This window comes from Taudactylus pleione, unplaced genomic scaffold (assembly GCF_031769625.1).
Source record: "Taudactylus pleione unplaced genomic scaffold, aTauple2 ptg001987l, whole genome shotgun sequence".
Lineage (NCBI taxonomy): Eukaryota > Metazoa > Chordata > Amphibia > Anura > Myobatrachidae > Taudactylus > Taudactylus pleione.
In genome coordinates, this window is record NW_028286383.1 from 1,602,215 (window position 1) to 1,627,458 (window position 25,244).

At 42.3% G+C, this 25,244-nt stretch overlaps 1 protein-coding gene across 5 annotated transcripts in view; it reads right to left on the reverse strand.

Annotated features, from left to right (window-relative positions):
• Positions 1-25,244, reverse strand: part of LOC148435883 (transforming growth factor beta-1-induced transcript 1 protein-like) — a 172,977-nt gene that overhangs the window by 104,430 nt on the left and 43,303 nt on the right. For 4 of the 5 annotated variants that reach the window (XM_088465388.1, XM_088465386.1, XM_088465385.1 and 1 more), the window contains 4 exons: positions 18,907-19,025; positions 18,768-18,832; positions 18,534-18,637; positions 13,865-13,928 (listed from right to left, as the gene is read on the reverse strand). In XM_088465388.1, the coding sequence (XP_088321514.1) occupies positions 13,865-13,928; positions 18,534-18,637; positions 18,768-18,832; positions 18,907-19,025 (352 nt within the window). Of the gene's footprint in view, positions 1-13,864; positions 13,929-18,533; positions 18,638-18,742; positions 18,833-18,906; positions 19,026-25,244 lie in introns of those variants that run through there. The other variant, XM_088465389.1, reaches the window with a different exon arrangement.

Here is a 25,244-nt window from a genome sequence, read left to right on the forward strand (position 1 = left end):
GTAGTCTGCGTCCACAGAGCCGGTAATATCATACATATATCCTATTACCGGTGATCACTGACTATATACAGGTGTAGTCTGCGTCCACAGAGCCGGTAATATCATACATATATCCTATTACTGGTGATCACTGACTATATACAGGTGTAGTCTGCGTCCACAGAGCCGGTAATATCATACATATATCCTATTACCGGTGATCACTGACTATATACAGGTGTAGTCTGCGTCCACAGAGCCATACCAGACCCCCCCCTCCCCCTCTGTATAACACACTTAGGGATATTAGCTATAGAACTGGATCCTAATATACAGACATAAACATGATGCACACTCTGCTTATTTATCTCTCATACAGGTATCACTGTGTTCTGCAGTCTGACCCCTAGTACACCGCTGTGGAATGTTGATGGGTTCATACTTGGAGCCTGCGACCAGTGCATGCCAGTGCGTGGCCAGTGTATAACCAGTGCATGCCAGTGCATAACCAGTGTGCGTGACCAGTGCTTAACCAGTGCGTGAAAGGAAATAGGCTGCTTGAGGGTTTACTAGGTTACAAAACGAAAGCAGAAAGAACAACATTTTGCATCATCTGTAATGAAGATACACTGGGCTGGTTCTAGATCAATGTAGAAGTTTATGGATGTATCATTTTATTCTTAAAAATGAAGTAGAAAAACAATAATAGAATTTGGTGGAAGTTTAAATGTTTTACAAGGGAACCTCTAAAATTTGTATACAGTGTACCCCACGATCTGATCTCTGGCAGAACCTCTTTTACAGTGAAATTAGGTCATGCATGAGGAAAGTGCACCGCCATGCGGAACATGGTAACCACCACCCAGACCGTACAGAACCCTGTGCTAGGAGATAGGTCTGTATATAAAAGGATAAGTGGGTCCAGTGTTAGTTGGAAGAGTTACAACAAATTCATTAACATCACAAAGTAGAATAAGCTATGAGTAGCTTCCAGAAACAAGGTCTCACCCTAACGTGCCATGGAAATTGTGAGGCATGAGCACGTCACAGAAGCCTGGCCCAGAATTTAGTGGTAATTAAGGTTTTCCTAGGGAAATATCTGCTGGGGAGGTTGGAGTTACAACAAGGATACAGCTGGAGCCTATAGAAGGATAATCCTTGGTCCCCCATTTTCGTCACTCTGGGGGCATAACCAGAGCTCCCCGATCAGCTCTATTCACAGCATTGATTAGATGTAATGTGTACGGCAGATATTCAGTAGCCACTTGTTGCTGTGCAGAGCGATGGTGATTGAATGCTTACCCCAACCTTTCCCCCATCCATGAGATACTGCAGCATGCAGGTGGGACAGTGTCCGAAAAATGGGACTATCCCTTTGAAATCGGTAGGGCTCAGTGGTGTGTAGAGTTGGAGTGGGTATGGCAGAGTGTGTGTATACACCAAGGGATGCCCTGAGACAACACACAGCCATGTATAGACAGTACCAGCCTCTTATAGGATAGGCAGTGTCACCGAAGAGTCGTCTGCCTCCCACGGTAACACTCTAACACAGGGATAAGATGGCACCGCCCATGCACAGCGCTGCAGGAGGCTGCCATCTTGGAAAGGGGTTGAAATCTCCCTGGAGCAACCAATATAGAGCATGCGCAGTAGCGCCCTCCACCTTCAATACACCCTCTTACTGAAGGCTGCTCCATGTTACACCGACACCTACACAAAGCTGCTCCATGTTACACCGACACCTACACAAAGCTGCTCCATGTTACACAGACACCTACACAACACTCCTCCATGTTACACAGACACTTACATAAAGCTGCTCCATGTTACACCGACACCTACATAACGCTGCTCCATGTTACACCGACACCTACATAACGCTGCTCCATGTTACACCGACACCTACACAAAGCTGCTCCATGTTACACAGACACCTACACAAAGCTGCTCCATGTTACACAGACACCTACACAAAGCTGCTCCATGTTACACAGACACCTACACAACGCTCCTCCATGTTACACAGACACCTACATAACGCTCCTCCATGTTACACCGACACCTACATAACTCTGCTCCATGTTACACCGACACCTAAATAACGCTCCTCCATGTTACACAGACGCCTACATAAAGCTCCTCCATGTTACACAGACACCTACACAAAGCTGCTCCATGTTACACAGACACCTACACAAAGCTGCTCCATGTTACACAGACACCTACACAAAGCTTCTCCATGTTACACCGACACCTACATAAAGCTTCTCCATGTTACACAGACACCTACATAACTCTGCTCCATGTTACACAGACTCCTACATAACTCTGCTCCATGTTACACCGACACCTAAATAACGCTCCTCCATGTTACACAGACGCCTACATAAAGCTCCTCCATGTTACACAGACGCCTACATAAAGCTCCTCCATGTTACACAGACGCCTACATAAAGCTCCTCCATGTTACACCGACACCTACATAACGCTGCTCCATGTTACACAGACGCCTACATAAAGCTTTCTCATAGCAACAAGACTTAGGGTTAGACAAGCAAGAAAACATCAGCACCATTTCAACTGCAGTTTTTTTATATCATCAAATCTGCTCTCACCGGCTGCATAGACTACAGTACACCAGCAGCCTTTCTTCATGGGACCACAACTGTTGTCACTTTCATGGTTGTCAATGTCTGCCACACTTTTACACTCGGCAAAGTCTAGACTCACCAGTCGGACGATGACTTTGGTTTCTGAATTACTTAGGGCCAATTCAACACTAGGGGCATTTTAGGATAGGAGGGGGCGTGTGTGCAGCCTCTGTGCGAGCCCCCTCCTTGCCGGCCTTGGGCCAGAGTCTACTACGCATGCGCAGGTCTCCAGGAACATGGCGTCCGTGCCTTGTTCCTGGGGACAATATTAGTGCACATGCGCAAATCACCTGGAAAATTTCCACCGTGTCATTTTCCCTGTGATTAAAGTCTGCATAAATGACCAACACATGACTCCAGAGAGGGAAGTATACTAATTACAGTATATGGGTGCAGTATGTGTGGTGTGGGCCTCCAGGGCACTGCACACCCTGCACCCATTATAGATACGCCAATGCTGAACACAACATTTGCAAATTCCTCATTGCATCTCTCTAATGGTTTTTCTGAGATTAAATTTCACTGCAGATATTGTCTGTGGTTGAAGGTCCAAGCTTGTAGCTTCTGGTTCAGACATATCTCCAGCTTCTGGCATATCCAGTGACACATAACTTACTCTGCATTTCACATTCCAGCTTTTCTGTCATTCATACAGTCTATGTAAATATGGCATTTCTAAACTTCAGAACCTTTCTGGTACATGGATTCCATAATCTGTAACCTTTACTTTCAGGGCAATAGCCAAGCATGATAAAAATACATGGATATTCAATCCAGCTGTGTCTTCTTTCTTTCAGTTTGTGTACTTACGCAATACTTCCAAAAGTTCTGAGATGCTTTACACTTGGACTTCTTCCTGACCACGCTTTAATTGGTGTTTTATCTATTAAGGCAACTGTGGCAAAACAATATTTAGAGACGACTGCTGTGGACACGGCTTCTCCCCAAAATGGTTTAGGCTGCATCCTTCAGCATACATCTGTCTATCTACGCCAGAGTGCAGTTTGCTCGCTGACTTACAACGTTCTGTTCAGGAGTGTACTGTAGGTGATGGTTCAATTCCATTTTTCTTTCCACCTCTCTGCTTAGATATTGCCCACCATTATCACATCTCAGGGTTTTGAGCCTGTGACCAGTTTGATTTTCTGCAAGTCTCTTGTAGTCTGCAATTTTCTTTACTACGTCTGACGTTTCTTTAATGAAGTATATGTGTGTTATTCTTGATTAGTCATCAATAAACGGTATTTGGATTCCCTTACTGACTCAAATTCCATTGGATCACATGCATGTGTATGTACTACACGTTTGGGACAAGCTCTGAGCAGATTTCCTGGGGCAATTGAACCAGAGATTTTGTTTTAAGCAACTTTCACCTTTTCAGATGGAAATATCCCAGATAACAATTCAAAACTGAATCAAGAATCCATTAAGGAAACTCTTACAGGCTCCAGGATCCCTGGTATGTTGGGACAGAGCAGGAATCTGAAGCACAGAGGAAGCGGCAGCACCAGTGTCAGAGCAGATGCTGTACATAGTAATAAATAGCGGCAGTGTACCAATAAATAGTATTATAATGTGTCTGTAGGTTTCCTCTGAGCATTGCTAGGAGTGTAACATCTGCATGTTCTAATACTCCTAGTGCCTTCAACTAGGAATAATAATCATGTACAGATCTCTTTGCATCTGCTTGTATCCTGGGAGGACCAGATTAGAGCCAAGCAGTTATCTGCTCTATGCCTGTGCTGAGCTTCATCCAAGTGTCTCCAAGCTGAGGCCCTCTGTCTGCTACAAAGCGTAGCACTGGTCTGTAGTAAGAGGCCAGAGGGGATTTAGCCAACCACCACCGGGATGTGTTACAGTAGCGTTCGCACACATAACCCAAGTAGTAAGCAGTTCCAGGTGGTAGTGTAGGAGCCTGCTGGGGGAAACGGGTCTAACAAAAGTGAGAGAAATAATGAGGGTGGTCTTATTGGTGGTCACTAACCTCAATTCAAATAGAACTTTTATTTTGGTTCTATAAAATGTGTTTTAACAGCGAAAATATTTAAAACCTATATATACAGACATGCATTTGCGAATGACAAAACAAATAAAGATTGTGATAATAAAAACTGAAGAAAGTCCCGCTGTACTGTGTGAGTCAATCCGAGTATTATAAGAAATATAGTGTGTATATTAATGCACTTCACTATTCAATAAGCCCTACTGACAATTTGATGGCTAATTCTAATTTATTGTCCTCCAAACGATTCCCTATAAATGGGATAAATTATATAATGATAAAGGTTCAGACTTGTCACATCCCTTCCGTATGGAGAATAAAGTAACTTGTACTATACAAAACTGTTACGATTCAATGTCCTAATGGTCAATAGACTACCTAAAAATGCTGTGAATTTAGCAGTCTAGCCCCTATTGTGTGCTCAAATCATTACAGGTTATTGCGTTATATTTGTCTATCATTAGTGCACTTCAAACACATGGTGTCCATCTCCGATTCCCTTCCTGGAGGATTGTACAGCATATATTATTGTGTATTATTCAATAGGTGCTTGAAGATTGAATAAATCTCACATTTAAAGTGGTCTATACATTCTGTACATTTAAAGTCTATCGTGATGTAATCAGCTCAACAGACTAGGGATAATATGATAAGTTCATAGATACATTTCACAAACTATCATTCGCCAGCTACCGTACACATATAACAATCTGCAACTATAACAAATTGTTACTATTCGTATCAAAATTGTAACTTTGTAGGAATGAAGCAAACAGGCCGGCGATCTCCATATAGACACACTCAGTGACCGGACGTACATTCCCCGCCTGTATAATTAGATAAAATACCTTTATTTGCACACATTTAGGTTAGTACAACTCATTATTGTGATGCCACATTCTGATGCTATTCAATAAATATTGAAAGCGATTTAAATCTTCTGTACGTTCTTCCTGTCAGATTGTATTTAGCTCATCTAGCTAGGGGTAATATGATGGTTTATTGGTAGTTATTCACAGACCACCATCTGCCTCCTGCTGTTCATACAGTAACAATTAGCCACAAATGTTACCTTCACAAAGTGCTATATTATTAGCTTAAATATAACTTTTGTGGGAATGGAGCGGGAGGCTGTCAGTATCACGTAACAGTAACCAGGCTGATATTATCATTAGATTAACCTGACGTCATATCCAGTAACTCCCTGCCTATATGGTTAGGTGAGACAGCTTCATTTCAACACACTGAGATTTAGTATTACAAATCATAATAATTCATAAGAACAGCGGGACTGTCGCCGACGCGCGTTTCGTTAGTAAAGAGCTTTTTCCAGGCTGACCCGATTGCCTTGTTCCACAGCCCTATATCCTGTAAAAGGGACCAATCCGCATCAATTTCCGGGTCAGAAGTTTCCTTTGGCCAATTGCAGTTTAACTCCCAACTTCGGCCGTTTGTGCTGCTCCCGGTTTTTTCATAATACGTATTTTTGAATCAGCCAATTAAGACCTCTATATGTAAATTCCCATCACGATGTAGCAAGTTGTTAAATTCTATTCCATACACATTAATCCACTGAGGTTTCTTAGCACATGTTATTAGATTTATGGTTCTCTAGTATTAAAGATTATACATCCAGAGATTTATTAGTTTGAGAGATGCCATAAACATATATCATATAGTTATTAATATAATCGGGAAGCCGACTGCCTAAATACCGACAGCCGGCTTTCAGACTGTCTTATCCCGGCATGGGTGAAATGCCAGGCGTCCAGATGTAGACGCCCGCAATTCCCCGATGCCGGGAGACCGGCGCCAGGCATCACGATCGTAGTGATGCCGGGTGCCGCGAGCAGACAGCCGCGTGGGGGGAGGGTTAGGTTTAGGCCACCCAGTGGGGATTTAGGGTTAGGCACCCCCGGGATAGTTAGGGTTAGGCTAGGTGGAGGGAGGGTTAAGGTTAGGCACCCCCGGGGGGGACTTAGGGTTAGGCAGCGGGGAAGGGGGTGGTTAGGGTTAGGCACTTGGGGGGGAAGTTAGGGTTAGGCACCCCTAAGGAGGGTTAGGGTTAGGGGGGTTAGGTTAGTGTATACTTACCTATCCACGATCGGGATTTCCAGCGCTGTCGGCCTTCCGCTGCTTCTAACTCTGCTCCTGTCGGGCTGCCGCTGATGGGAATCGAACAGCCGGCCGCATGGCCATATCATACCCATTCCATATTATCCTATCAACAGTGATGTGTCAATTTGTCACATTAGTCTATTTACAATATAAAGTGGTTAAAATAATATTAAGGTATATATTTACTTGTACTGTTATAACACAAATAATTATGTTATATGACGCCCTATGAGATTATATATATCCAAATTTGATTAGATAAATTAGATCACAGAAAATTATGAAAAATATAAATTTCATGAACAGATCTATTATAATTTGAATACTTTCCAAGAGCTATCCTCCTTGGACTATATACAATAATCTTATATAATATATCCACTCTGGTTACGCCCAATCTCCACCAACCTTGGAAGCTAAGCAGAGATGGGCCTGGCCAGTACCTGGATGGGAGACCTCCAGGGAACACCAGGTACAGTATACACAACCCATCTCCACAAAGCCGTGCAACATGATCCCAAGAATGAATATGAATGGAATGAAGAAAAGAAATAATCATTAAAAATGAAAAATAAACATTGGTTTCTCATCCTGGATTTGTGCTAATTTTGGTTCTAGAGACTATTTTTGGAAAATATCTTACACATGGACAATGTTCATTTAAGAAGAAGACTTGTATGATTATCACATTACTTTAAAAATATACAGCTATTGTCCAGATATTTGGGCTAACAAATGGTAGTTGTGAACCTAAATTTATATCATCCAAATATTTAAACATTTTGACTATTTATTCAATTATTTCATTTCTCAGAAATATGATCCCATGAATGTTTATATATTCTCCAATCTAAAAAATTTAATCGTTTTTAAGAGTTAATAACATGCTGTAAGAGGCAACAAATGTTAAGTATAGTGTCTGTCACATGTTCTTCATTATCCCTAGATCGGGCACTACACGCATGCGCAATGAAGCGGTGAAAAGAGATCCCATTCTTCATGGCCGTAATACTGACAGTGTGGGCGGAAGTCAGGGAATTCAAGCGGGAGGACTCGTGGTTAAAGACCATCGAGACGTATGGCAGCGCAGAGATGACCTCCGTGGAAAGCAACTTCCGGGAATCAGCAAGGCACAGAGGCGGATGTGACGTCACGAACCTGGGCGGAAGGACGCACGGAGGAGCCCTGTGTGGGCAGAAGTGCTTTAAACAAATCTGTTTTTCTATGGCCACTCTGGAATATATTTATCCGGATAACTAGCGCTGTAATTGCCTTACATGGACCATTTTGATCAGCCCATACTTGTTTCATTTTACTCATTTTGAATGTTACCTATAGTTTGAAAAAAAGGGGCGTTTACCAGATATTCATGCTAATTGCTCCTCATTTGAGTCCCTTGCTGGGGGTATATAAACACAGACCCCACAGCTTAACACCACTCCCTTGAAGAAGTCTGGTATTGACGAAACGCGGTGGAGATTGCCGTTTTCCATGCCTGCTACATGAACTTTTAAAACCTCTACCACAGATAAGCTGTTCTACCTATTCAATCCTTTTATTTATTTATTTGTTATCCGTATGTATTAATTGGTTTGTCTTATTGTGGTAATAAATTTCTTGGTTTTATTTTATCACTTATTGCACTTGTTGTTATCTTCTATTAAGTTTTATATGGGCTTTTAATATAATGAATAATAATTCATTATAAATAGATATATGAAGCAGCCTGTTTTGCACTAATAATTACACAATCTTGCATTTATTTGCACAATGAGCATTTGCACTTTATCATTCATACTTATGTTTTTTTGAATATATATATATATATATATATATATATTTATTTAGATTAGCATTTGCACTTTATTATTCAGCTAACACATCATAATTTTACACATGGTTTTAATATATATATTTATTAACAACTAAATTAGTCGGTCTACAGTCAGTCATTCTCTATGTACAATTTTCTATGCCATTAGTAGATTTACCACTACTAATTATTTAATAACAAAGAGCTGACGCCTATATTGGGCAGGCTGATATTTAGTTGGTATAGCTGTGATCCATACGGATAGTGTGGGTATATTGATCATTGGTGCTTATCCAACATAGTTTTATATTATAGATATATATCCCCCCCCTCGCTCCTCACCCGTATCTCCAACTGTCTCTCTGCTGTCTCTTCATGGATGTCCCAGCGATTTCTTAAACTTAACATGTCTAAGACTGAGCTGATCATCTTCCCACCCTCTTCCATTACCTCACTTCCCACAATTTCTTTATCTATTGATGACACAACGATCTCCTCTAGCCCCAAAGTGCGCTGTCTTGGAGCTATCCTGGACTCCTCCCTCTCCTTTAAACCACACATTCAGCACCTCTCGCAGTCCTCCTGTCTCCACCTAAAAAATATCTCCAGGATTAGACCCTTCCTCACCCAGGATGCCACTAAAACCCCCATCCACTCACTGGTCATCTCCAGATTGGACTACTGTAACCTTCTCCTAGCTGGCCTCCCAGTCTCTCACCACTACAATTTGCTGTGAATTAATATTGTGGGCATCACAGACGGTGTAATGGTTAGTGTTACTGCCTCACAGCACTGAGATCGTGGGTTCAATTCCCACCATGGCCCTAAATGTGCGGAGTTTGTATATTCTCCCTGTGCTTGCGTGGGTACTCTGGTTTCCTCCCACACTCCAAAAATATACTGGTAGGTTAATTGGCTCCCAGCAAAAAAAAAAAAAAAGTACCCTAGTGCGTATGTGTGTGAGCGTCTGTTAGGGAATATAGATTGTAAGCTCCACTGGGGCAGGTACTGATGTGAATGTCCAAATATTCTCTGTAAAACACTGTGGAATATGTGTGCGCTATATAAATAACTGGTAATAATAATAAAATTGTGTGGTCATAATTTATGAAATTATTATTTTGTATTAAAACTAGAAATGGGTATTATTATTACTGTGCCTGTGTGTGTGAACCATCTGACATTGTTGAAAACGTGTCAAATCAAATGTGACGTTCTCCAAACAAAAAGTATTAAAATAGCAAAATAAAACTGAAATCGGTGCTTTATAGTGTACTTATGCCTCCCTGAAGATGTATTCACAGTGGTCATGAATATTGTGTGGTCATAATTTATGAAAAGATTTTGTATTGAAATAGAACTGTGTATTATTACTGTGCCTGTGTGAGTGAATCATCTGACTTTGTGATAAATCAAATGTGACATACTCTAAACAAAATATTAAATAATAAAGTAAAAGTGAAATTAGTGCTTTTTAGTGTACTTACACCTGCGAGATACCACCCTGACGATATATTCACAGTGATCGTGAATTTAAAAAACGAATGAAAAAGATAAGATAAAAAAAAATATTAATAAAAAAATGGAAAATGGAGAAAGTGGTGATAGCAAGTTCTGTATATTAATGGGATGGGGACAGTAATAAATTCCTATCCATACAGTCCATTATTTGTCTGCATTGCCAGTTCTACATGATCTTACTTGTAACAATTAAATGTTATATTGAAATTATATACAAAGGGTACAGGATCTTCCAAGAGTCATATCTTAGGTAGCCTTAACCATAATTAAGAGGATAATCATATTCTCCCTATATTGGGAGATCTATTATAGGTAGTATTAAACTAACCAGGATTAAGGGGATAATCATGTTATCCCCTTATTGGAATATTTCATTATTTGCTTATAGGAATGCAGCGTAATTGTTCCCTTCATTCATTCCTTTGGGGAAGAATCAGTCCATGAGGAATATAATCTTAGATGAATTTGGGAATTAGAGGAGGGGATCTAGATCAAGAACTCCTCAGATGGGAAACTCTCATGCTATACGCTTTCAATCCTTTGGGATAGCCCTCATGGTGTTTAAGGAAGTGTCTGGCTACAGGAGATATGGGTTTGAATTTAGTTAAATCTTGCTTGGCATTCCTAATAGTCCCTGCGTGTTCCAATATTCTGACTTCTATGGGACGAATACTTTTCCCTACATAGCTTTTACCACAAGGACACTAAGTGGTACACAATGCCAGAGGTCTTACAGTCAATATAGTCTGTTATGATCCATTTCATATAAGCCACAAAAAGAGAGAAAAAAAGGACTCTTGGTGGGGGACCCCCACCAAGAGTCCTTTTTTCTCTTTTTTTGTGGCTTATATGTTCATATATTGACTCTGGGGAGCACCATAGACTTTCGTAGTGATAGGTGTGGACTGTGGTCTTATGATCCATATTAGGAACACTGACATGTGTATGTGTTGTATTTATTAAGTCTATGTTATGTATATTCAAGAGATACTAATTTAAATAATCCAGCAGAATTTTTTCAGTGCAGTTCCAGTATACATTTTTTTGCATGATCCATTTCATGTCATACTTGTCAAAGAACCACTCTGTATCATGTATTGGCATGATTTACAGCAACCACATTTGTGGGATCCTTTTTTGTTGTGTCAAGGGTTCTTGATTGTTGTCAGATGGTTTTGGACAAGTCGGTCCTTTAAGTTACGTGATCTCCTCCAACTTGTTTGTACTTTAGCGGGTAGTAATTTGGCTAGATCTTTATCTGTATGCAAGATCGGCCAATGTTTTTGGAGAATCTGATTTACCTGTCTCCACTGGTTGTTAAGTATCCCAATGACCTGACCGATTCCTCCTTTGGATTATTCATTGTAGGTACACAGAGAGATTCCCTAGGATATTTTTTTTGTTTTTTTTACAGCTTGTTTAATTATTCTCCTACTGTAACCTCTCCTTTCCAATCTATCACAAATTTGTTTACTTCTTTGTTCATAGGTATCCTGTTGTGAGCAATTCCATTTAGCACGTAGCAGTTCTCCTTTTGGATTTGCTTTGGTAGTTGCTGGTAGATGGGCACTGCTGCTATGTAGTACACTGTTTGTGGCAGTGCTTTTTCTATAGATATCTGTAGAGATCTCTCCGTCCTCTTCTACCCATACTGTAAGATCCAAAAAGTTGATTTCTGTTTGGCTCATTTCCATGGTAAGCTTTAGATTCAGGTGGTTCTGATTTAACATACTTATCAATTTCTCACATTGATGTTGTTCCCCATCCCATAGCATAAGAATGTCATCTATGTACCTTAGGTACAGTAAAATATGTTGAGTAAATGAATCATGGAACTCATTAAACAATATATCCCTCTCCCACCACCCCAGGTAGAGGTTGCCGTATGTTGGGGCACAAGTTGTGCCCATCGCCATCCCTCTCACCTGGAGGTAGTATTGTTCATTACAGATGAAGTAGTTATTCTTCAATATGAAATCCAGTAATGTGATCAAGAAATCATTAATGGTGTCACGAGCCACACTCCTGGACTCTGTTAAATGTTGTAATTTTAGTAACACATCCATAGTGTCCTTGGAATATGATGGTAAAGTACAGCACGTGTCTTCTGAGATGCTGATCGACATAAATGCTCAGTAATACTAATAACACCAGAGACTATGGGTCCATCTGGTGGAACTTTGTATCTACTTCCCAAGGTGTATAAGAATGACAAAGTGGGGTCTTCAGTTTATCCGCTCTGAGAAATTCACTCTTTCTTACCAATGGTCCTATTCTTAAGTGCTTGTGCAATTAAATTCTTATATTGATTCATAAAATTTTGGATAGGATTAAACACCAGGTGTTTATAACATTCTGTATCATTGAGTTGTTTATTTAGTTCTTCTATGTACAATTCTTTACGCCATAGAACCAAATTCCCCCCTTTATCTGAGGGTTTTATGATTAGCAAAATACAATCTGCCATTTCTTTGATGGCTCTCCTTTCTTCTTCAGTAATATTGTCATTGTGGATAGATTGGGAGTTGGATTTCTAGAATATTTTATCTAACTGTTTCGAGACCAAGGCCCTCATTCAGAGTCAGTTACAAGAAGCGATTGCTCTCTCTGAAAGAGGGCGGCCGCTTTTTTTTTTTAGTGCGGCCTCCTGGTCGCTAGTTAAGCTGTGGGTTACCACCCACAGCTTAGTGACCGACCAGGTTGATTGTCGCGATGGTCTTGACCATCGCGACCATCGGGGCTTGCGATGAGACCCTAAGGTTGGGTCTTGGCAGCCGCAAGCCCCAGGGAGCTTCCTGCTCTGATTGAGCAGGAAACTCTCCACTGACATCATTGCTGATGTCAGTGCGGCCGCCCACAAAATGGAAGGCGTTCGCTTGGAAATGCCTCAGTTTGTGTAGCCACCACTCTGCCCACAAAACGGGCCGTGCTGTCAATCAACATCGACAGCCAGCCCTTTTGTAATGAGCTCCGAAGCGAGAGAGTTTCTCTCCTGCTCCGGGGCTTGCACATGCACAGTGCGGCCGCTGCGCGTGCGCAGGGCCTAACCATCAACCCGGTTGCGAGTGCTCAGCACTTGCGTTCGGGTCTGAATGAGGTCCCAAGTCCTGGTATACCTTCACCATGGGACAGATTTTAGGATCTCCAGTTTTTATTATCACAATCTTTATTTGCTTTGTCGTTCACAAATGCATGTCTGTATACAGTATTTAGGTTTTAAATATTTCACGGTTATAACTTATTTTGGTTCTATAAAATGTGTTTTATTTTAATTGACATTAGTGTGCCACCAATATGACAACCTTCATTCTATCTCTCTCTTTTGTTATGAATGTCCTTTTTGGTTGTCCATAGGCAGCACCCCCAAATTAGTGTTCAATGTCAGGTCACATTGGACACATACGAAACTACATACTTATATGGGTTTTTTCTTCTCACAAATATGACAGTGACATTATAACTGGTGCAGCAGTCAGCTTCTTTTACTGGGGAAAATGGTTCCAAGTACGGATTTAGGAGTCAGTTGGTGGCAAAGAGTTACCCTGCTATAACACCGTGGGAGGAGCCAGTAACAGGGAGAGAATTCCTATACCCCATGGGATGCGTAGGCCCACTTGGGTTGTTGAAGAAATATTATAACCTCTCTTCAATTATTCTTCTGATAGTAAAATGTAGCATAAAGGCACTGACAAACTGTGCCCCTGAGAGTGAGGGTGAACCTTGTGCTGGTGTATGTGTGTTCATATTACATTAGTGCCCTCAATATTTAATATTTCTCACCTTCTTTCATCTGATCTGTCTGTCATATCTTTATCCCGAGGAGGAAACTGGGACATGATCTCATCTGAGGGAAAAAATGATAAAAACAGGAGCATTACCGGCGTGAGGGAGACTGTGCCAATCAGCAGAGAAGAATAAAAGGAACAGTTGGAATGAGGGCTGTGTAGTAATGAGCAGAGGAGAATAGATGGAACAGTGGGAATGAGGGCTGTGTAGTAGTGAGCAGAGGAGAATAGATGGAATAGTGGGAATGAGGGCTGTGTAGTAATGAGCAGAGGAGAACAGATGGAACAGTGGGAATGAGGGCTGTGTAGTAGTGAGCAGAGGAGAAAAAAAGGAAAAGTGGGAATGAGGGCTGTGTAGTAGTGACCAGAGGAGAATAAAAGGAACAGTGGGAATGAGGGCTGTGTAGTAGTGAGCAGAGGAGAATAGATGGAACAGTGGGAATGAGGGCTGTGTAGTAGTGAGCAGAGGCGAATAAAAGGAAAAGTGGGAATGAGGGCTGTGTGGTAGTGAGCAGAGGAGAGTAAAAGGAACAGTGGGAATGAGGGCTGTGTAGTAGTGAGCAGAGGAGAATAGATGGAACAGTGGGAATGAGGGCTGTGTAGTAGTGACCAGAGGAGAATAAAAGGAAAAGTGGGAATGAGGGCTGTGTAGTAGTGACCAGAGGAGAATAAAAGGAACAGTGGGAATGAGGGCTGTGTAGTAGTGAGCAGAGGAGAATAGATGGAACAGTGGGAATGAGGGCTGTGTAGTAGTGAGCAGAGGAGAATAGATGGAACAGTGGGAATGAGGGCTGTGTAGTAGTGAGCAGAGGAGAATAGATGGAACAGTGGGAATGAGGGCGGTGTAGTAGTGAGCAGAGGAGAATAAAAGGAACAGTGGGAATGAGGGCTGTGTAGTAGTGAGCAGAGGAGAATAAAAGGAACAGTGGGAATGAGGGCTGTGTAGTAGTGAGCAGAGGAGAATAAAAGGAAAAGTGGGAATGAGGGCTGTGTAGTAGTGAGCAGAGGAGAATAAAAGGAACAGTGGGAATGAGGGCTGTGTAGTAGTGAGCAGAGGAGAATAAAAGGAACAGTGGGAATGAGGGCTGTGTAGTAGTGAGCAGAGGAGAATAAAAGGAAAAGTGGGAATGAGGGCTGTGTAGTAGTGAGCAGAGGAGAATAGATGGAACAGTGGGAATGAGGGCTGTGTAGTAGTGACTAAAGGAGAACAGATGGAACAGTGGGAATGAGGGCTGTGTAGTAGTGAGCAGAGGAGAACAGATGGAACAGTGGGAATGAGGGCTGTGTAGTAATGAGCAGAGGAGAATAAAAGGAACAGTGGGAATGAGGGCTGTGTAGTAATGAGCAGAGGAGAATAAAAGGAACAGTGGGAATGAGGGCTGTGTAGTAGTGAGCAGAGGAGAATAAAAGGAACAGTGGGAATGAGGGCTGTGTAGTAGTGAGCAGAGGAGAATAAAAGGAACAGTGGGAATGAGGGCTGTGTAGTAGTGAGCAGAGGAGAATAAAAGGAACAGTGGGAATGAGGGCTGTGTAGTAATGAGCAGAGGAGAATAAAAGGAACAGTGGGAATGAGGGCTGTGTAGTAGTGAGCAGAGGAGAATAAAAGGAAAAGTGGGAATGAGGGCTTTGTAGTAATGAGCAGAGGAGAATAAAAGGAACAGTGGGAATGAGGGCTGTGTAATAGTGACCAGAGGAGAACAGATGGAACAGTGGGAATGAGGGCTGTGTAGTAGTGACCAAAGGAGAACAGATGGAACAGTGGGAATGAGGGCTGTGTAGTAGTGAGCAGAGGAGAACAGATGGAACAGTGGGAAAGAGGGCTGTGTAGTAGTGACCAAAGGAGAACAGATGGAACAGTGGGAATGAGGGCTGTGTAGTAGTGACCAGAGGAGAACAGATGGAACAGTGGGAATGAGGGCTGTGTAGTAGTGAGAAGGTCCCTTTATGACTATCTTCATGCAGTATGGTTGCTTGTTCATCTACTCACCGCCATATAGTGTTTGAACGTCAGCCTTAGTATTGGTAATACGTGGGACGGTTATCTGTTACACTGGAGGTGGGGTATTTAAGAGCTTCCTATTGGTTACTTATGCCAAGGGTACAGAGCTGGATACACACTAGAAAGATATCTGCAGATGATGGTTGTTCATACACATTGAACCACCATCTCTGCCTTCCCGCTGGCCAAGGGTCACATCACTACCCCCTCCCAGGTGGCCACTGCTCGTACACACAGCACAATGAGCAGATATAGCTGCCGATATATCTGCCATCAGTTGTGAAGCACAGCCGACGCGATGTGTCTGGGGACGACACCATTCATAGACAGTCTGTACACACTGGCCGACTCACACAATATACCGGCTGTAACATTGAATAGCCGATATATCGGCCATTTGTACCCAGCATAAGTCTATGTGTATTTTATATCTCAAGGAACCATACATAAAGGATTATAAAGTCATGTAGACCAGACTATTGTGTAATAGAAGCTAAACCACAGATCTTGCTCTGTGTAGTGTCCCCCTTCTGTTCCACAACTAGCCAGACAGGGGGACTCGCTGCATTTAATCACTTTAATTAGGAAATGTGTATTTCATTTCTATACCTTAACATCCTAAGATAAGGAAGAAAGAAAAACAACACTAGGGCCGTAACTAGGGTAGCGTGACCAGTGCCATGGTACAGGGCACCGCAGGGCAGGGGGCGCTGTTTGGGCCTGTCAATTTTCTGTTTATTATCATCCTCAATTGTAGCTTCCTCTTCTTTTATCACCAGCATCTCCTGGCCTCCCCATCTCTTCCCCATGAGGCCATGGCCCTCTCTCAGGTGCACCATATTATGTCCCTATTTATCCCCAGCATCTCCTGGCCTCCCCTATCTCTTCCCTGGCCCTTCCCCATGAGGCCATGACCCTCTCTCAGGTGCACCATATTATGTCCCTATTTATCCCCAGCATCTCCTGGCCTCCCCTATCTCTTCCCTGGCCCTTCCCCATGAGGCCATGACCCTCTCTCAGGTGCACCATATTATGTCCCTATTTATCCCCAGCATCTCCTGGCCTCCCCTATCTCTTCCCTGGCCCTTCCCAATGAGGCCATGGCCCTTTTTCAGGTGTGCATCTTACGTCACTATTTGAGAAAAAAAGGAAAGGGGGGGGGAATTACTTATGGCTCTGCACAACACTACATAATGAGGCTATACTGTGGGTATAAGGGGTATATTTATTTCTGTATTGCCGATTATCACCCATTCTAGTGAGAAAACTACCATTGGTTTCATTTTACCACCATGCCCGAGTGACCTGCAAGCCCACATCTTCACACCACGGATGGTTATAACGTGGGACAGAAGAGAAAGTGCAGGTGAAGGTGATAGAGGTCACTGAGAGATGATACTGGTTATATATAGGCAGCTACCAGTCATACCAGTGATGGTGATAATATAGGAGACGAGAGAGGGGGCAGGGAAAGGTGATAGAGGTCACTGAGAGACGAGAGATCATACTGGTTACATATAGGAAACAGGAGAGAGGGGGCAGGGAAAGGTGATAGAGGTCACAGAGATAATACTGGTTACATATAGGCAGCTCCCAGTCATACCAGTGATGGGGATAATATAGGAGACAGGAGAGAGGGGGCAAGGAAAGGTGATAGAGGTCACTGAGAGATGATACTGGTTACATATAGGCAGCTACCAGTCATACCAGTGCTGGTGATAATATAGGAGACTGGAGAGAGAGGGCAGGGAAAGGTGATAGAGGGTCACTGAGAGATGAGAGATGATACTGGTTACATATAGGCAGATACCAGTCGTACCAGTGATGGTGATAATATAGGAGACAGGAGAGAGGGGGAAGGGAAAGGTGATAGAGGTCACTGAGAGATGATACTGGTTACATATAGGCAGATACCAGTCATACCAGTGATAATATAGGAGACAGGAGAGAGGGGGCAGGGAAAGGTGATAGAGGGTCAATGAGAGACGAGAGATTATACTGGTTACATATAGGCAGCTACCAGTCATACCAGTGATGGTGATAATATTGGAGACAGGAGAGAGGGGGCAGGGAAAGGTGATAGAGGGTCACTGAGAGACGAGAGATGATACTGGTTACATATAGGCAGATACCAGTCATACCAGTGATAGGGTTAATATAGGAGACAGGAGAGAGGGGGCAGGGAAAGGTGATAGAGGTCACTGAGAGAAGATACTGGTTACATATAGGCAGATACCAGTCATACCAGTGATAGGGTTAATATAGGAGACAGGAGAGAGGGGGCAGGGAAAGGTGATAGAGGTCACTGAGAAATGATACTGGTTACATATAGGTAGCTACCAGTCATACCAGTGATGGTGATAATATAGGAGACAGGAGAGAGGGGGCAGGGAAAGGTGTTAGAGGTCACTGAGAGATAATACTGGTTACATATAGGCAGCTACCAGTCATACCAGTGATGGTGATAATAGAGAGAGGGGGCAGGGAAAGGTGATAGAGGTCACTGAGAGATGAGAGATGATACTGGTTACATATAGGCAGCTACCAGTCATACCAGTGATGGTGATAATATAGGAGACAGGAGAGAGGGGGCAGGGAAAGGTGATAGAGGTCACTGAGAGACGAGAGATGATACTGGTTACATATAGGCAGCTACCAGTCATACCAGTAATGTTGAACTGGGTGGTATTTAGCTCATTCAGTAAGCGATCCAACTCGCACAATCCTCCACCAACATTCTGTGATATTGGGGAGATCTTCTTAACGGTGCTGTAGAGAGAGGATGAGACCAGTCAGACATATTAGGAATCAGAGAACACGGGAGATGACAGAATATAATTATATCATACTATTATACAGGAATTGTCTGCTCACATATAATGTAATAATAGCATCAGACCTGTAGAGGTGATTCTTGTCGGAAGGGATGTTTTCTAGATCCAAGTTTGTATAAGACAATGATGTCTGCAAAGAGAAAGCAAAGAATGAATAATCAGGATAAAAGCATCACCTCTGATGCCGAAGTCACATTACAGTACCTGTGGGTCATACGGCGGCGGAGGCGGGCGGCGCTCACACATCTCAGGATTCTCAGGAGAGTCGGTTAACAAAACTGGGCAATGAGTAGATGATATCTGAAGGTCAGCAAGTAAGGCGTCTGTAAGGAACAAAGGAGCCAGTCATTCAGCTTCTATTTTACTTCTGTCTATCTACATATTATATATCCATCTCTCCATCTATACCACATCTCTCCATCTACTGTATATCACATCTCTCCATCTACCTATCTCATATCCATGTATATCACATCTCTCCATCTACTGTATACCACATCTCTCCATCTACCCATCTCATATCCATGTATATCACATCTCTCCATCTCCCTATCTCATATCCATGTATATCACATCTCTCCATCTACTGTATACCACATCTCTCCATCTACTGTATACCACATCTCTCCATCTACTGTATGCCACATCTCTCCATATACCTATCTCATATCCATCTATATCACATCTCTCCATCTACCTAGCTCTCCATCTACTGTATACCACATCTCTCCATCTACTGTATACCACATCTCTCCATCTACCTATCTCATATCCATCTATATCACATCTCTCCATCTACCTAGCTCTCCATCTACTGTATACCACATCTCTCCATCTACTGTATACCACATCTCTCCATCTACCTATCTCATATCCATCTATATCACATCTCTCCATCTACCTAGCTCTCCATCTACTGTATGCCACATCTCTCCATCTACTGTATACCACATCTCTCCATCTACTGTATGCCACATCGCTCCATCTACTGTATGCCACATCGCTCCATCTACTGTATGCCACATCGCTCCATCTACTGTATGCCACATCGCTCCATCTACCTATCTCATATCCATCTCTACCACATCTCTCCATCTCTACCACATCTCTCCATCTCCCTATCTCATATCCATGTATATCACATCTCTCCATCTACCTATCTCTCCATCTACTGTATACCACATCTCTCCATCTACTGTATACCACATCTCTCCATCTACTGTATACCACATCTCTCCATCTATCTACATATTATATATCCATCTCTCTCAGATCCATCTAATATCCATCTATACCACATCTCTCCATCTACCTATCTCATATCCATCTCTACCACATCTCTCCATCTACTGTATATCACATCTCTCCATCTACCTATCTCATATCCATCTCTACCACATCTCTCCATCTCCCTATCTCATATCCATCTCTACCACATCTCTCCTTCTCTACCACATCTCTCCATCTACTGTATACCACATCTCTCCATCTACTGTATACCACATCTCTCCATCTCCCTATCTCATATCCATGTATATAACATCTCTCCATCTACCTATCTCATATCCATCTCTACCACATCTCTCCATCTCCCTATCTCATATCCATGTATATCACATCTCTCCATCTACCTATCTCATATCCATCTCTACCACATCTGTCCATCTCCCTATCTCATATCCATGTATATCACATCTCTCCATCTACCTATCTCATATCCATCTCTACCACATCTCTCCATCTCCCAATCTCATATCCATGTATACCACATCTCTCCATCTACTGTATGCCACATCTCTCCATCTACTGTATGCCACATCTCTCCATCTACTGTATGCCACATCTCTCCATCTACTGTATGCCACATCTCTCCATCTACTGTATGCCACATCTCTCCATCTCCCTATCTCATATCCATGTATATCACATCTCTCCATCTACTGTATGCCACATCTCTCCATCTCCCTATCTCATATCCATGTATATCACATCTCTCCATCTACTGTATGCCACATCTCTCCATCTACTGTAAGCCACATCTCTCCATCTACTGTATGCCACATCTCTCCATCTCTACCACATCTCTCCATCTCCCTATCTCATATCCATGTATATCACATCTCTCCATCTCCCTATCTCATATCCATGTATGTCACATCTCTCCATCTACTGTATACCACATCTCTCCATCTACCTATCTCATATCCATCTCTACCACATCTCTCCATCTCCCTATCTCCTATCCATGTATATCACATCTCTCCATCTTCTGTATACCACATCGCTCCATCTCCCTATCTCATATCCATGTATATCACATCTCTCCATCTACTGTATACCACATCTCTCCATCTACTTATCTCATATCCATCTCTACCACATCTCTCCATCTCCCTATCTCATATCCATGTATATCACATCTCTCCATCTACTGTATACCACATCTCTCCATCTACCTATCTCATATCCATCTCTACCACATCTCTCCATCTCCCTATCTCATATCCATGTATACCACATCTCTCCATCTACTGTATACCACATCTCTCCATCTACTGTATACCACATCTCTCCATCTACTGTATACCACATCTCTCCATCTCTACCACATCTCTCCATCTCCCTATCTCATATCCATGTATATCACATCTCTCCATCTACGTATATCACATCTCTACATCTACTGTATACCACATCTCTCCATCTATACTACATCTCTCCATCTACTGTATACCACATGTCTCCATCTATACTACATCTCTCCATCTACTGTATACCACATCTCTCCATCTATCCATCTATCTACCTATCGCATATCCATGTATATCACATCTCTCCATCTACTGTATACCACATCTCTCCATCTATACCACATCTCTCCATCTACTGTATACCACATCTCTCCATCTACTGTATACCACATCTCTCCATCTATACTACATCTCTCCATCTACTGTATACCACATGTCTCCATCTATACCACATCTCTCCATCTATCTACCTATAGCATATCCATGTATATCACATCTCTCCATCTACCTATCTCATATCCATCTCTACCACATCTCTCCATCTCCCTATCTCATATCCATGTATATCACATCTCTCCATCTACTGTATACCACATCTCTCCATCTATACCACATCTCTCCATCTACTGTATACCACATCTCTCCATCTACTGTATACCGCATCTCTCCATCTATACTACATCTCTCCATCTACTGTATACCACATCTCTCCATCTACCTATCTCATATCCATCTCTGCCACATCTCTCCATCTACTGTATATCACATCTCTCCATCTACCTATCTCATATCCATCTCTACCACATCTCTCCATCTCCCTATCTCATATCCATCTCTACCACATCTCTCCTTCTCTACCACATCTCTCCATCTACTGTATACCACATCTCTCCATCTACTGTATACCACATCTCTCCATCTCCCTATCTCATATCCATGTATATCACATCTCTCCATCTACTGTATACCACATCTCTCCATCTACCTATCTCATATCCATCTCTACCACATCTCTCCATCTACTGTATACCACATCACTCCATCTCATATCCATGTATACCACATCTCTCCATCTCCCTATCTCATATCCATGTATATAACATCTCTCCATCTACCTATCTCATATCCATCTCTACCACATCTGTCCATCTCCCTATCTCATATCCATGTATATCACATCTCTCCATCTCCCTATCTCATATCCATGTATATCACATCTCTCCATCTACTGCATACCACATCTCTCCATCTACTGTATGCCACATCTCTCCATCTACTGTATGCCACATCTCTCCATCTACTGTATGCCACATCTCTCCATCTACTGTATGCCACATCTTTCCATCTACTGTATGCCACATCTCTCCATCTACTGTATGCCACATCTCTCCATCTACTGTATGCCACATCTCTCCATCTCTACCACATCTCTCCATCTACTGTATACCACATCTCTCCATCTACTGTATACCACATCTCTCCATCTACTGTATGCCACATCTCTCCATCTACTGTATGCCACATCTCTCCATCTCCCTATCTCATATCCATGTATATCAAATCTCTCCATCTACTGTATACCACATCTCTCCATCTCTACCACATCTCTCCATCTACTGTATACCACATCTCTCCATCTACTGTATGCCACATCTCTCCATCTCTACCACATCTCTCCATCTCCCTATCTCATATCCATGTATATCACATCTCTCCATCCACTGTATACCACATCTCTCCATCTACCTATCTCATATCCATCTCTACCACATCTCTCCATCTACTGTATACCACATCTCTCCATCTCTACCACATCTCTCCATCTCCCTATCTCATATCCATGTATATCACATCTCTCCATCTTCTGTATACCACATCGCTCCATCTCCCTATCTCATATCCATGTATATCACATCTCTCCATCTACTGTATACCACATCTCTCCATCTACTGTATACCACATCTCTCCATCTACTGTATACCACATCTCTCCATCTCTACCACATCTCTCCATCTCCCTATCTCATATCCATGTATATCACATCTCTCCATCTACATATACCACAACTCTCAATCTACTGTATATCACATCTCTCCATCTACTGTATATCACATCTCTCCATCTACTGTATACCACATCTCTCCATCTACTGTATACCACATCTCTCCATCTACTGTATACCACATCTCTCCATCTACTGTATACCACATCTCTCCATCTACTGTATACCACATCTCTCCATCTACTGTATACCACATCTCTCCATCTCTACCACATCTCTCCATCTCTCTATCTCATATCCATGTATATCACATCTCTCCATCTACGTATACCACATCTCTCCATCTACTGTATATCACATCTCTCCATCTACTGTATACCACATCTCTCCATCTACTGTATACCACATCTCTCCATCTACTGTATACCACATCTCTCCATCTACTGTATACCACATCTCTCCATCTCCCTATCTCATATCCATGTATATCACATCTCTCTATCTACGTATACCATATCTCTCCATCTACGTATACCATATCTCTCCATCTACGTATACCACATCTCTCCATCTACTGTATACCACATCTCTCCATCTACTGTATACCACATCTCTCCATCTACTGTATACCACATCTCTCCATCTACTGTATACCAAATCTCTCCATCTCTACCACATCTCTCCATCTCCCTATCTCATATCCATGTATATCACATCTCTCCATCTACGTATACCACATCTCTCCAACTACTGTATACCACATGTCTCCATCTATACTACATCTCTCCATCTACTGTATACCACATGTCTCCATCTATACTACATCTCTCCATCTACTGTATACCACATCTCTCCATCTATACCACATCTCTCCATCTATCCATCTATCTACCTATCGCATATCCATGTATATCACATCTCTCCATCTACTGTATACAACATCTCTCCATCTATACCACATCTCTCCATCTACTGTATACCACATCTCTCCATCTACTGTATGCCACATCTCTCCATCTCTACCACATCTCTCCATCTCCCTATCTCATATCCATGTATATCACATCTCTCCATCCACTGTATACCACATCTCTCCATCTACCTATCTCATATCCATCTCTACCACATCTCTCCATCTACTGTATACCACATCTCTCCATCTCTACCACATCTCTGCATCTCCCTATCTCATATCCATGTATATCACATCTCTCCATCTTCTGTATACCACATCGCTCCATCTCCCTATCTCATATCCATGTATATCACATCTCTCCATCTACTGTATACCACATCTCTCCATCTACTGTATACCACATCTCTCCATCTACTGTATACCACATCTCTCCATCTCTACCACATCTCTCCATCTCCCTATCTCATATCCATGTATATCACATCTCTCCAACTACATATACCACAACTCTCAATCTACTGTATATCACATCTCTCCATCTACTGTATACCACATCTCTCCATCTACTGTATACCACATCTCTCCATCTACTGTATACCACATCTCTCCATCTACTGTATACCACATCTCTCCATCTACTGTATACCACATCTCTCCATCTACTGTATACCACATCTCTCCATCTACTGTATACCACATCTCTCCATCTACTGTATACCACATCTCTCCATCTACTGTATACCACATCTCTCCATCTCTACCACATCTCTCCATCTCTCTATCTCATATCCATGTATATCACATCTCTCCATCTACGTATACCACATCTCTCCATCTACTGTATATCACATCTCTCCATCTACTGTATACCACATCTCTCCATCTACTGTATACCACATCTCTCCATCTACTGTATACCACATCTCTCCATCTACTGTATACCACATCTCTCCATCTCCCTATCTCATATCCATGTATATCACATCTCTCTATCTACGTATACCATATCTCTCCATCTACGTATACCACATCTCTCCATCTACTGTATATCACATTTCTCCATCTACTGTATACCACATCTCTCCATCTACT